We start from the raw sequence: 14,428 nt of genomic DNA on the forward strand, positions 1-14,428 counted from the left end.
GTGTACATGGAGTATAAGCGTGGGATAGAATAGCAGAGGGATGTGGCTGGTTTCTGTCCTGGAGACTTGATGTCAAAGAAAGTTGCAGGTTCCTTACACTGCATGGCATGGATTTTTCATGAAGGGAAGAGGCTGAGGATAAAATATGAACGAGACATAGAAATTGTAACAGGCATAGAAAGGGTAGATAGTAAGAAGCATTTCCCCCTAAAGTTAGAGGACATAGAGCAGGACGATGAGAGGATTTAAGGAATAACTCTTTTACTCAGATGGTTGGAACCTGAATTGCACTCACTGGGCAAACGGTAAAGACAGAGGCTCCCACAACATTGAAGAAACACCTTCATGAGCACTTGAACTGCTAAACCACATAAGCCAAAGGATCAAGAGATTATCACAGACGGGGCTTGGTGATGGGCATGGGCATGGTGGCCCATTCTCATACTGTATGACTCAATGTCTCCGCAACAGCAGAATATTTTCTCTTTGGTTTACTACAGGGAGCACTAACCTGGAGTAAACTTAGTAAAATTGAAGGATGTCTGTGATTAAAGTGGAATTATTTCATTTCCAGGTGTGAAACACTGAACTTTATTCCTCTTCTAAAAACGACCCGATGCATCAGAATGGCTACGGAAGTGAGCAATATTCAGAGGAGTTACTCTATCATTCCTTGCTTCATATTTGTGGAGGTAAGTGGTTGAAACTGTGCAGGCTGAATCATATTTAAACTATTGCTTCTTGATTGATACAACAACAGAAAGCACGGAGAAGAAAGTCTCACATTTATAGGGCCACCTCACTCAAAGTGTGTTATTCCTCAAGGGGTATTTTTTGATGAGTAGGCAATGGAAACAGGGCACTAATTTGGATGGAGGAAGCGCACTTTGACAGCAAAATGTTAGCGAACATAAAATCTTGTGTTTTGATGCTGAGTGTAAGGTAAATAATGACAAGGGTCCTTGGGGATAACTCCAGTCTTCTTCAAAACATTGCCATACAATGTGTAACAGTGACACGTGGTATCAATCAGTCTCAGCTTAACACCTCACCTTGAAAGGCAGCACTTCCATGCAACTAAAAAAGACAAAGAGCTGCTCAGCGGGTCAGGCAACATATCTGGAGAACATGGATCGGTGACACGACCCTTTTCCAGACTGATTATGACTGATCAGACTGAGGTAGAATGCTGGAAGAGAGGAAGGGCAGGGCAAAGCCTGGCGAGTAATAGGTAGATACAGGTGATGGAAGATTTTGATACGCAGATGGTTAGGCAAATGTCAAAGATTAAAAGAAAACAAAGGATGAGATAAGGATAGAAGTGCAAATTGTGAATCCAAATGTAATTGGAAGAGGAAGGGGAGCAATGGATAAAAGTCCAGGTGGGCACAGGGAGGGGGGGGGGGGGGTCGAGGTGGGGGCAGCTGGTGGTGGATTGGAGGGTGGGGGGGGGGGGGGGGGGGGGGGGGGGGGGAGGCAGTTTTAGGTTAGTTACCTAATTGGATAATTTTATGTTCATACCATTAGGTTGTAAGCTACACAAGCAGAATATGAGGTGCTGTTCATCCAATTTGCATGTGGCATTACTCTTGCAATAAAATGTATTAGGACAGAAAGGAATGGGAATAGAAGTTAAAATGGGTCACAGCCAGGAGATCCACTAGGCCTTGGTGGAACGAATATGAGTGCTTGGCGATGGAGGCTAAGCAATTGTTCATTGCTATTGGACCGGTCTTCATACCTTGTGTCATGAAGGCAGGAATACCCCCACACTAAAACACAACCTCCCCTCAACAGTAATCTCTTAAAAGAGCACTTCAAGCAAAATATGTATAATGGAGTGTGGGTGGTTTAAGAGCAAACAGTTCATGTGATTTTGATAATGGAATTTTTTTATTGAGACATTGATGAAACTTGTAGGATAGCAGCAAGGTGATAACTGTTGGTAGGATAAATCGAGTGTCTTCCAAGTCCGAAGCCCATCTGAGTCAGGCTAGCACAGGGTTAAATAGACATAAGTGAAGTGTGTGAAGTGCGTCTGTATACAATAGAGTGGGGCTGTGTGTATATTATAGTGGGAGTAAAGTATAAAACTGTTCAAGCATGTTGCCATCCACCATTAGATGCCAACTTTATACAGGAGCACTAGTTAACCCCGTACCTGTACACTGTGAATTGTAATCATGTGTTGTCTTTCCGCTGACTGGTTAGCAGCAAGAAAAGCTTTTCACTGTACCTCGGTGCACATGACAATAAAGTAAACTGAACTATTTTATCGTTGTTTTAACAGACGGGTGAATATGGGGAAAATAAATTAGGGTTAGTGGTGCCAGTGCCTGATATGGTCAGGGGGTTGAACCATGCTATAAGGTACAATGACTTTAGACTTTAGAGATACAGCACAGAAACAAGCACTTCAGCCGACTGAGTCCGCAGCGATCAGCGATCACCATGTCCACTAACCTACACACACTAGGGACAATTTTACAACTTACCGAAGACAATTAACATACATTAACATTAACACTATGTCTTTGGAGTGTGGGAGGAAACCGGAGCACCCGGAGAAAACCTACTCAGTCACAAGGAGAATGTACAAACTCTGCACAGATGGCACCTGTGGACAGGATCGAAACTGGGTCTCTGGCGCTGTGAGGCAGCAACTCTACCGCTGCACCACTGTGCTGACCTTTCGTAGCTTGGCTGCTTCTGAACAAAATATAACAATAGGGAACAATTCTGTGGGTCTTTGACTTGGGTGGTATGGGTGCGAACAGAGATAGCAATGCTGATTTATATTTGCTGATGTAACAGTCATAAATCATATTAACGCTGCATGGTCATTCTTCCACCTTAGAACATTCCACAAAACGTCATACAGCACAGAAGCAGGCTCTTTGGCCCAACTTGTCCATGCCGAGCAAGATTCTTTATCTAACCTAGTCCCATTTGTCCGTGCTTGGCCCATATCCCTCTAAACTTTTCCAACCCATATAACTGTCCACATGATACAGAAATCTAGAGAGAAAGAGAGACCAGGATGATATTGAGAGTCCATGGGTAAAGGTTGAGCAAAAGGATTACATTATCAGGAAGTTTGCACAGATTTGGTTTATGGAACTGTTGCAGCCGGCAAACATACCTCTGGCAGCTTTTTTGAGGCTCCTCCCCAGAATGTATTGGCAGCCTTCGAACGCTCGCTCCGCCAAAGGCTTTTTGCCAACTTCTAAATATCTTTGATAGAAACATTTAATATCTATTCAAGTAGATTTAATTAACTTTTACAAATAAAACAAATAACACTCCTAAGTGCCCCAAAACTTCAACAAGGTATTAAGAGCATTAAAGTAATTTTAAATAATGAAAGCATTTTATCCGCACTCATCTTTTGCCATAAGTTAGTTGTTCCCAATCAAATGCTCATTGAACACCAGACCTGGCACCTTCTGTAATGCTGAGAGCTGTCCATGAGATGAATCTGATCCCTCTCCTTAGCGCATCAGTCTCCCTGAAAGCTGTGTGGTGATGTAGTGGATGGCGCTGACTCTCAGATGCATTAGCATCTGATCTTTAGGATGCCTCCCAACTTCCGAGAATGACTGCAAATGCATGAAAGTCACCCAAGAGATTTCCCTGAGTTGTGCAGCTGACAGTTCGATCAATGCGACCCATTGCTCTAAGGAGATCAGGCTCAACGTACCAAGTTGTTCCGAATGCAGGAATTGTGTGAGAAGGTCTTCTTGCCAAATTGCATTCATTTCTCATTCTTTTTGAAAAGTCACAAGTTGTTCCCAGTTGTCAGAAGCATAGACTTTATTTTTACAGTGGACAATAATGGGTAAAAGCAATGTATTGTGCAAAGCATGGCCGACGCATTGAAAATAATAAGCTCTAACAAGCAGTGCCAAGCCAGTCCGGTGGTCGGCTTCGATATTGGTTGAAGGCTAAGTATTGCCAGCGATCTGTAGATCATTGAAATAGTGTCGCAGAACCATTTCCCTCTATACAGGATAGTCCAAGTCTCAGTTTTATGCTCAACCACAGACAGTACCCAAGGTCACGATTGAACCTGGGTCTCAGACACTGAGGCAGCAGCTTTACCAGCTGCGTCATTGTGCCACCTCTTAGCAATATCGAGGGGATGAGCCTACATTATTGGCACCAGGGGATGCTTGGTGACTCCAATGGAAGAGGTTTTAAGAGCAAGTGTCCGTGGGTTGAGGGATTACAGAGCAACACAGTGGTGTAGCTGTTTCACAGTCATGATGACCTGGATTCAATCCCAATCTCCAGTGTTGTCTGTGTGGAGTTTGCATATTTTCCCTGCGAAAAATAGGTGAGAAGTAGATTTTTAAGGGGTTGTGAACATGGGATGGATAGATCATAGGGAAATTAGTGGGGAAAGTGGACTATCTGAAAATCAACAAAGACAGAATGGACTGAACAGCCTCCTTTATTGTCGCAGGCCCGCAAAGGTAGACCAGGTTAGGCTTCCACCCCATTCTTGCACGATATTGTCCCAGGTTTTCCTACCAGCACGAGTATGGCTCGATGATTTCCCCATGCTCCCTACAATATTTAGCTCCTCTGTTTTGTTTCCGAGAGTTAGAAATAACACCTTCGTCCCCGCCTCCAAATGTTACTGAGAGTTTGTGAATGTCTGGCACTCAGGGTCTTGATAACATTAGCAGCTTTGACAGCTCATGAGACTGGAAGTGGTGAGTCAGCTGTTGCCAGAGCTGTCTTGTGAGTGCATCCAGCTGCCTGCACTGTGATAGCCCCTGTGTGCTGCCATGGTATTTCACTCAGACTCCCAACAGCAGACTAAGACTGGGGATCACACTGCAGTTGCCGTCTGGCAGTGTGGGTTAAAGAAGGCAGGTGGGCAGTTATTTCAGGAGAACGATAGATCCTCATCACATTTGTTGAATAAAGATGCCCTTGTTTCTGCTCTGGACCTGTTGCCAGTTGTCATAACCTTGTCATGTGGAGTTCTCCATTCCTGACAGTGGAGGTAACAGCTCCCTGCTTCTCAATAAGAGCTCGTGGTTTTGAATCTCCTCTACTCCAACGATGGAAAGGAAGAAGCAGAGTACAACAAACCACTGCTGTTTTGCGAGTTTATCACCTATGATTACAGGCTGTATTTCCCAACTAATCAACAACCAGAAAGGAAAGAATTCTTGACCAGAAATAAAGTTAAGGCAAACTTTATTTGTTTTGCGGGTGTGTGTATATCTGTGGTTGTGTGCATGTGTGCGTTGGCATGTGCGTGCACATGTGTGTGCATGTTGCATGTGCGTGCGTGTTTGCATGTGTGCAAATGTGTGCATGTGAAATGTATAGGTGCTTGGTCGGTTTATTTGCTTCCAGCCATTGCAATGAGAGTTTGTCAGATCCATGCCTTTCTAGGGCAGACAGGGTCATTACTAGGCTTTGATTTGATATTTATCCACCCTCCACCTGGGATCCTCCAGCAGTGGCTCCAATGTTGGTCTGTCCCTGCTGCGTAACCTGCCTTAAACATGGAACAGTTTACTGAGCCCTGCCCAAGATGTAGTAACATGCCTGGCCAAGCTGGCCATCGCAAGTCATGGCGCCAGAGGGAAGAGGGCTCTGCCCGAGCCGGCTGCCTGCCCCTTTTCCGGGGTTAGAGCGTGACTACGCGCTGTCCACGGGCATCCTGGTGGATTTCCGGGACCGCTGGGCACTGCGGGGGGTTGAATGCATCCTTGACAAGGAGTGTAAGATAGTTGTATAATAGTTTATCGTTTGTCGTGTATTATGGTGGTGGGTTCTGTTTTGTTTTTGACTGTACTGTATATATTATTTTACTATATGAATAAATATTTTTGATTAACATAAAAGCTGTAGTATCATGGTGTGGGTGCATTGCCCCACGCATCCTACACGTACTGCCCTGGAAAGGTCACTTTCTGGTGACAACCAGCTCATTTGGTCTCCGCCTGTACTGAGTAGCTTCATGGAAGAGCCTGCAAGGAGGAGAGGTGTCACCATCGATTACACGGCCTCTTGTGCATCTGTCTCGGAGGCATGAAGTTGTCGGATCAAGTCCCACTCGAGCTGTAACAACATCAACAGCGCAGACTGACATTTTGTGCTGAAAAGAGGGAGGGCATCACTGTCAGAACCCGCTATCACTTCAGATGAAATCTCGATTTAGAACGCATCCAGACAGATTATGCAGATATGATTTCCAGTGGCTTTGATTTCTTCCATCCACAAAGAAAATACCCAGAATTAGGCTGCTTACTTTTGTTGATTTTGGCTCAATACAGTTGGAGGTTTATTGATGAAATGGGATAATGACCATTTCAGGGAAGCATCATCCTGATGTACATCTGTCATGACACTACTTTAAAGAAAGGTAGACACAAAATGCTGGAGTAACTCAGCGGGGCAGGCAACATCTCTGGGGAGAAGGAACAGGAAACTCCAGCATTTTGTGCCTACCTTCTATTTAAACCAGCATCTGCAGTTCTTTCCTACACATGACTCTACTTTAGTTGCTCAACATATTACAGAATTCCTGGAGCAATGTGAGGGAGATAAGACCTGGCTGGTCCAGGAGGTAGCATGTTGGATTAACCCAGTAGTGGCCATCGCAACCAGGGTAGGCTGGTGCCAACTATTTGACAGTGGATGAGATGGTACCATGCACTGATCTCATCCTACAATGCTGTTCTCCCCTCACCTTCTGATCTCCACCCAAACTCTCTGATATGCTCCATTGGCCACCTATGGTAGACTCCTATTTAATGATTATAGATTGGTGTTCAATGCCATATTTCCAACCAAACTCATCTCCAAACTCCTGAACATAGGACTCAGCAGCCCCTTTGCAACTGGATCCCTGACTTCGTGACTCATTGATGGAATCAGTAAGATTAGTTGACAAAACATTGCCTATGGTAATTCTCAACCCAAGTGCCGCCGCATTCTCAGCCCTTTACTACCCATACATTCATGACTTTGCCGTTGACACCACTGTAGTGGGCTGCATATCAAACAATAATGAGACAGAGGGAGTTTTGTACTATGGTGTCAAGACAACAAGCTCTCCCACAATGTCAGCAAAATGAAGAAGTTGGTCAAAATGAGGAAGTGGGTGGAGTACATGTCCCAGTCTAAACCAATGGTGCTGCAGTGGAGATGGTCGAGTGTTCCCAGGTGTAAATATCACCAACAATTTATCCTGGTTTAACCGCATGAATGCTGTGGCCAGCAAATGACATCAACACCTATACCTCCTGAAGGCTGAGGAAATTGGACAAGTCTCTATGACTCTTACCAATTTCTACATAAGCAGCATAGAAAGCATTCAATTGGAATCTACCTCAGCATGATACCTCATCAGCTCTGTCACGACCGAAAGAAATGGCAGAGAGTCATGGATACAGCCTAGTCCATCGTGCAAGTCAACTCCACCTCTACTTCACACCACCTTGGGAAAGCAGCCAACACAATCAAGGATCACTCACACTCTGGTCATTCACTCTTCTCCCCTCTCCCATCAGGCAGATCCAATAACAGCTTCTTCCCCGCTGATATCAGACTCTTTAGTGGACCTCAAATGCTAAATGTGTATTCTTGATCTTTTAATTACCTTGTTTTTGCACATTTTTATATCTGCAATATGTTGTAACGCTATGTATTGTGTACTGCCTATTTTCTCTTTTGCACTGCCTGATATACCCATGTATGGCCTGGATAATATGCAAGACAACGTTTTTTTTACTTTATTTCGGTGAAATGATAAACCAACACCAATTACCTTCTAACCTCTGCCCATTCCCCTAATTGGTCTATCCAAGCTTGGGGCCAGCACCAGCACTCCCTCACCTTCTCAGCTCTGCTTCCTCAAAGCCCTGCAATGCCTTTTCAGGAGCACCCTATGCCAGCACAGCTGGATGTGCGAATGGGCTCATTACAAAAACCACCATTGACCATCTTACCACCTCACTGAGGCACGTTAGAATCTCCAAGCCTCTGTGGCATCTGTAGCTTTGACTGTGCCTAGAGTAGAATAATACATTCAATCCTAAGTATCAAAGCATTTGATCAACAAGTCAGGCACCATTGATTGAGAGTCAACACCTGGACACCCAGTGGACCAGCTCTCTCCCAGAGCACCTCATGGCAGAGCCTTCGGGGGCTTTTTTGTTCACCTTCTTCAGTCTCCTCCTTGTTCTCTGCTCTTTCAGAGTTTGGCCACATCACTGGAGCTGCACAGAGGACTCTTTGACAACACGGCCTCTGAGCTTCCAAAAGTCCGATGATGTCAGCCAAGCGCTGTGGAAATGTTATGACTTGTGCAGAGGCTCGGCTCGGCTCACATAGTACAGTAAACCCTCGCTGTAATGGACCAAGAAGGGGGGGGGGGGGGGTGGGGTGCGTCCGTTAATGCCGATTGTCTGCTATAACCGAGTTAGGGGGCAAAGTTTAACCCACGGCCGGGAGGGAAGTAACGCAGCGTTAGGGTAGGGGTGGTTCAACAAGTGGGAACTCACAGGCCGGGCGGGGAGCCACAGAGTCTCCGGTCCCACACGCGGTCTGGTACTCACGCCGACTTCATGCTGCTCACTCTTCCCGCTCCCGTAATCGGTGGGAGCGGGGTGGGGTGGTGTAACGGGAGTCTCAGTCTGCTACAACCACAATCCATAATAAAGAGGTCTGTTAATGCGAAGGGTTACTGTACATGGAATCAGTTCTGGTTTGTATCATTTACCATTATTTGTATGTGCTGACATATAAAGCTTTTCAATACAATGTACCTTTGTTGAATTTTGCAGGTTGGTATCTGGTAGTTAATATTTACCAAGGGCGTAAACCAAAGATAGGCACAAAATACTGGAGTAACTCAGTGGGTCAGGCAACATCTCTGGAGAAAATGGATAGCTGTTGTTTTGAGTCTGGACCCTTCTTCAGACTTACATTACATTTCACCAATGGTGTGTTTTTTTAACATGACACTATCTACTTATATTTTCAATTCCAGGTTGATGATGTTTGATCATAGTTTGTTGATTTTAGACTGTTGTTATGTTGCTACAAGGCTGACATATCAGCAAAGCCACGTATCAAACATGTTTACATTAAAGTATTCCTTATGTTCAAAAAATCATGCATTATGGAGAAGATAATATCAGGCTCTCAGCCTTTTGCTGTAGCAGGAGATAAAAGCCTGGAGGTACCTTGACGCTCAGAGTGACAGTAGTTCAAATATTCCACTGTTTATGTGTGAAAGCGGAAAAGTTCGGGTAATGTTTGAGGACAAATATAATTTGCAGCAAATCCTATACAAATATTGACCAGGGTGGGAAAAGTGGGGTTCTGCTGCCATCTGCCGGTAGCACACTGGTAGTACGTGAAGAAGCAAAAGGTAGATCGATGAAGAATTGGATGTTTACTTTAGTTTAGTTTAGAGATACAGCACGGAAGCAGGCCCTTCGGCCCACTGAGTCCACACTGATCTCCGCTCATTAACACTTTCCCACACACACTAGGGACAATTTTACATTTACACCAAGCCAATTAACCTACAAACCTGTATGTCATTGGAGTGTGGTAGGAAAACCGAAGATCTCGACAAAAACCTACGCAAGTCACGGAGAGAACGTACAAACTCCATAAAGACAAGCACCCGTAGTCAGGATCAAACCCGGGTCTCTGGCGCTGTAAGGCAGTAGCTCTACCGCTACGCCACCGTGCCGCCCTATGGAGTGAGGTGAGTTGATTTTAGCATGTAGATTTAATTTTGAAGAAGTTTCTTGATACGAAATATCAGCTTACCATGTCTTCCAGAGATGCTGCATGACCCACTGAGTTTCTCCAGCACTTTGTGTCTTTATTTTTAACCCAGCATTCGCAGTTCATTGTGCCTTTATGTAGATGTAATCACAGCTTCTGATTAGAAAGCCTATTTAACATAGGAAAGCACAGTGTTAGCAAACAAAACAAATCACATGTAATCAAAGGATTTGTCAGTGAAGTAGCTTTAATGGAAGGATTGATAGCTGGAGAGTTTGAGGCATTTAAGAGGGAATCACAGTATTGGGTCTTTTTAGCTGCAAGCTATAGGCAATGTTGCCAACAGTGTGGTAAGTACATCCAGAGATGCTTAGGATGCCTCAATTGGAAGGGAGCCTAGAAGCTGGAAATTTATACGGGTGAGAATAGGGAGGGAAAGAAGGATGGGATATTACAAAGCAAGAGATGAAGATCTAAAATCAAGGTATTTCTTTGATGGGAGAAAGAGTGGTCAAGATTAAACATCACTTGGTGCATGTAGGATTATGGACAGCGGAGTAGTGGGTGAGTTGACCACAAGAGGTTGTCAGAATAGCCAAGCCTGGAAGTAACCAAAGAGTTCTTGAAGAGGGATGAATAGTTAATCTCTTCCTTGGAAAAGTGTGATATTCCAAACGTCTGGAGAATGTGCTCTTGGAACCTTTTCTCTCCATTGCCTCGTTGCTAAAGCATGAGAACTGAGATCTTACTGTCTCTGTAATCACCTCCACCCACAGGCCTCCAGGATCTTGGATCTCTTTCTTTTGGGCCTCTTGAATTTAATCATCACAACATTAGCATCTATACCTACAAGCTGTGAAGTCCCTAAACTCTGGGATTTCTTCCCTAAACCTCTCTGACTCCCCAGCTCCTTCTTCCTCTTGAAAGTATGCCTCTGACCAGACTTTCAGTCAAAGGTTGTTATTTAATTGATAAAGCTTGGCACATTTTGCCAGGGAAGGAAGCAACATCACAGTTAAGATTATGTCTGGCTTTTGAGGACAATCGGCTGTGCAGATCTTTTCTGGATACAAAACACAAAGTGTTGTGGTTAGGCTAATGCCAACCTAACTACAGAAGGGTTGAGGGGTGGTCTATTTGAGGTGGTTAAGAAGCGTGAACTATTTCATGAGAGCTGATCTGTTCCAGTTGAGTCGAGTTTATTGTCATATAAGCAAGTAAACTGAGATACAGGTACAATTAAAATCCTGCTTGCAGCAGCAGCACAGGTACATAGACTCAAGCAAACATATGAAAACAAATTATATGTGATTTGTGTACAACTTACACATTAATTCTGCAAGACAGTAGAAAGAAAAAAGACTGCAAAAAAACAAGACATTCAGGCAAAGCACAAATGGAACTATAACCATGTTCACGGTAGTGCAAGAGGTGGTCCATGGAGTTCCATTGTCGAGGTAGGATTTGGGTTATGTGAGTTGGTTCAAGAACCTGACAGATGTTGGAAATTGTCTTAGTTTAGTTTAGAGATACAGCGCGGAAACAGGCCCTTCGGCCCACCGAGTCTGGGCTGACCCGTGATCCCCATACACTAACACTATCCTACAAACTAGGGACAATTTACAATGTTTACCGAAGCCAATCAACCTATGAACTTGTATGTCTATGGAGTGTGGGAGAAAACGGAGCACCCAGGAAAACCTGCGTGGTCACGGGGAGAATGTACAAACTCCGTACAGATAGCACCCGTAGTCAGGATCGAACCCAAGTCTCTGACACTGTAAGATAGCAACTCTACCACTACACCCCAAACGCAATGGTAATTGATTGATGTATTTTAGGAAAAAGGCTTTTAAGGCTGAGAGTGGCTGGATGGATGGACTGAATGCAGATACAAATCAGCCGATTAAATGGGAAAGCAGGCATGAAGGGCTGAATGGCACCTAGCTCATCCTATCCCACTCGAACCTGAAAAGCTGCAATCCCTTTGAATAAGCTCACTAAGCTGGAGATCCTTACGGTATTTATAGGAAATGGAAAGGGTGTGTTGCAGTCACTGGAGTGGAAATTTCATTTATTTGCCGGATTTGGACTAAATAAAACTTGAGTGGAATACATGGATTAGCACGTGTGTGTGTGAGAAATAGAGTTCAATAATTTTCCAAGCAATTGAATCCCAGAAGCTGCATTGAATGGAGATGTTATTACATTGTGCATTTAGTTTAGACTGAATTTTGAAGTTTTGTCAAATACTCAACATTCAGGCTCCGGTTAGCAAGTGAATCAGTGAGGCAGTCTCACTGCGGAGAGTCCTTAGTTACTCAGGGTGGGTCCTGGGTAAGGGTAGCTGAAGTGGTTTAATCAAAGCTCAGGCTGTGTGAAACATGAGGACAAGACCCACCATCCATGGATAGACACAAAATGCTGGAGTAACTCAGCAGGACAGGCAGCATCTCTGGAGAGAAGGAATTAGTGCCCTTCGTCCGTCTCCCACCTCATTCTGAAGATGAAGGGTCTCAACCCGAAACATCATCCATTCCTTCTCTCTAGATCTGCTGCCTGTCCCGCTGAGTTACTCCAGCATTTTGTGTCTATCTATGGTTTAAACCAGCATCTGCAGTTCCTTCCTACACATTCCATGGGACAGCTGGAACATTTGCTTGTGTTGGCCCTGTCTTCCCCTTCCCCCACTAAGATAAATAAATCCCTCCTTTGTGAACGCCACCTGCCAACGAGCTTTCCTGCCTAGTTTCAGTCTGTGGATGGCCACTGCCTTTTGTCATTATGTCTGAAGTGACAAGAGGTGTAAAAGCTGGGAAAACCCTCAGACCGACCGATCTAATTAGATTCTCCCGCCCCCTCTTCCCCCTCATCGCAGGGAGGGGTAATACTTGCGCACTGGACTGCAGTAGACCCTTCCCCCAACTCATTCTCCCTTCCCAGCACAATCTGGCACTCCCTCCTGCTCTGTCGAACCGTGGTGCTTAAGACGATTAAAAGGAATTGATGGGGTGGATTTAGGCCAACATGAGCATCAGCACAATCCGATACATCGTAGCACAGAAAGTGGTCGATGCAGTCAGTGCCAATGGGTTAAATCAAGAGTGTTAGCAGCATGACGGCTTCAGAAAGCAAATGACGTCCCAAATGAGGGAAACTGTTGGGGAGACTTGCAGACAAAGGGGCAGCGCTTTAACAACAGAGGCAGGCCTGAGGGTTGATGTTAGGAAGCTCTTGCTCGCATGGAAATCTGGAAGCCTCATCCCCTAATCTTGGGAAATCTGGGAGCAAATTGCTCAGAAGGTGGTGAGTCAGAGGGTGGTGAATCTGTGGAATTCTTTTCCACAGAAGGCTGTAAAGTGCCATGTCAGTGGATATTTTAAAGCAGAGATAGATAGATTCTTGATTAGTACAGGTGTCAGAGGATATGGGGAAAAGGCAGGAGAATGGGCTTAGGATGGAGAGATAGATCAACCATGATTGAATGGTGGAGTAGACTTGATGGGCCGAAGGCCTAATTCGACTCCTATCACTTATGACCTTATAACTGAGATTGTTCTATTTCTATTGGCATGGGATATGGAGCTGAGTGAGGAATTAAGTTGCAGAAAAATAGCATGACCAGTGGAGCAACTAATTGTAGATTTTATGTCGAAGTCACGTGAGTGACTACGTGAAGAGCCCGCCAGTCCGCATGCGCATCAATACACGGACGCATGGCGCGTGAGTCGGAGCAGTTCGAAACTGCTCTGGCAGGTAAGTCAATTTTATTTCCAGCGGGCCCGGAGTAGCTGATGGAGGCGGCCGGTTTTGGGCAGCCGTGGAGGCTCCATAAGGAGCTGGGATGAGATATTGCGGCTGCCGGCATTAGCGCTCCGAACGGGAGCAGGCAGCCAGATTTGGAGGCCGCCGTGGGGCTCCGTAAGGAGCTAGGATTTCATAACTGCGGCTGCCGGCGCAGCCAGGTCAACGATTGCTGCAGGAGGTTTAGCAGCAGCCGGTGAGTTAAAAATAGCCACGGCCAGGAGCTACTGCACAGGTAAGCTCAGCTGCCGTAGCACCGAGCAATTTTAAACATAGTTACTGCTAGCTGAGGGGCTCAGCTATGCTGCAGCAGCATATAGTGTATGTTTATTTTTGGGCGGCTATAAATAGAGTTGGCAGGTTTTTTAATAGCGGTTGCCACTCGGTCACGTTTGTGACTATCGTAGTAGATATGATTCAAAGGTCATGTTTAATTCTTTGGCAATATAACGATGTATCTTATCATGCCAATAAAGTTTATATTGAAAATGATAATTACATTTATTATCACATACACCAAATGGTGTAGTGAAATTGGATTTGCCATTGCAATCCAGAGCTCCTGGCTTTGGAAGCCTTTTTTGAGCTGTGTCTATCAGACACCTGTGGGAGCTACACCTGGTGGCGTCATGGTAATTTCCGCTCACTAGAGGGGACTGTTGGAGATTCTTTTATAAGAGACTCCAACTATGTGGATATCGATAGAGCAGTCGAATCTCTGATTTAATGGGGATATGCTTCTTTTAATCATATGTTCACAAGGTAGCAATTCCTTGTGCAGGAATACTCCGTTGAGGCTCCAGAAGGGAGCAGGGACTCAGAGTCACTAGCAGGTGCAACCTGTCTGGTAAGT

The 14,428-nt window shown here is 44.9% G+C and overlaps 1 protein-coding gene across 9 annotated transcripts in view; it reads left to right on the top strand.

The window, feature by feature from the left end:
* Positions 1-14,428, top strand: part of plppr1 (phospholipid phosphatase related 1) — a 79,427-nt gene that overhangs the window by 4,709 nt on the left and 60,290 nt on the right. For all 9 annotated transcript variants that reach the window (XM_033018208.1, XM_033018199.1, XM_033018203.1 and 6 more), the window contains exon 2: positions 575-692. In XM_033018208.1, the coding sequence (XP_032874099.1) occupies positions 627-692 (66 nt within the window). In that variant the 5' untranslated portion in view covers positions 575-626. The remainder of the gene's footprint in view (positions 1-574; positions 693-14,428) is intronic.

This window comes from Amblyraja radiata, chromosome 3 (assembly GCF_010909765.2).
Source record: "Amblyraja radiata isolate CabotCenter1 chromosome 3, sAmbRad1.1.pri, whole genome shotgun sequence".
Classification (NCBI taxonomy): Eukaryota; Metazoa; Chordata; class Chondrichthyes; order Rajiformes; family Rajidae; genus Amblyraja; species Amblyraja radiata.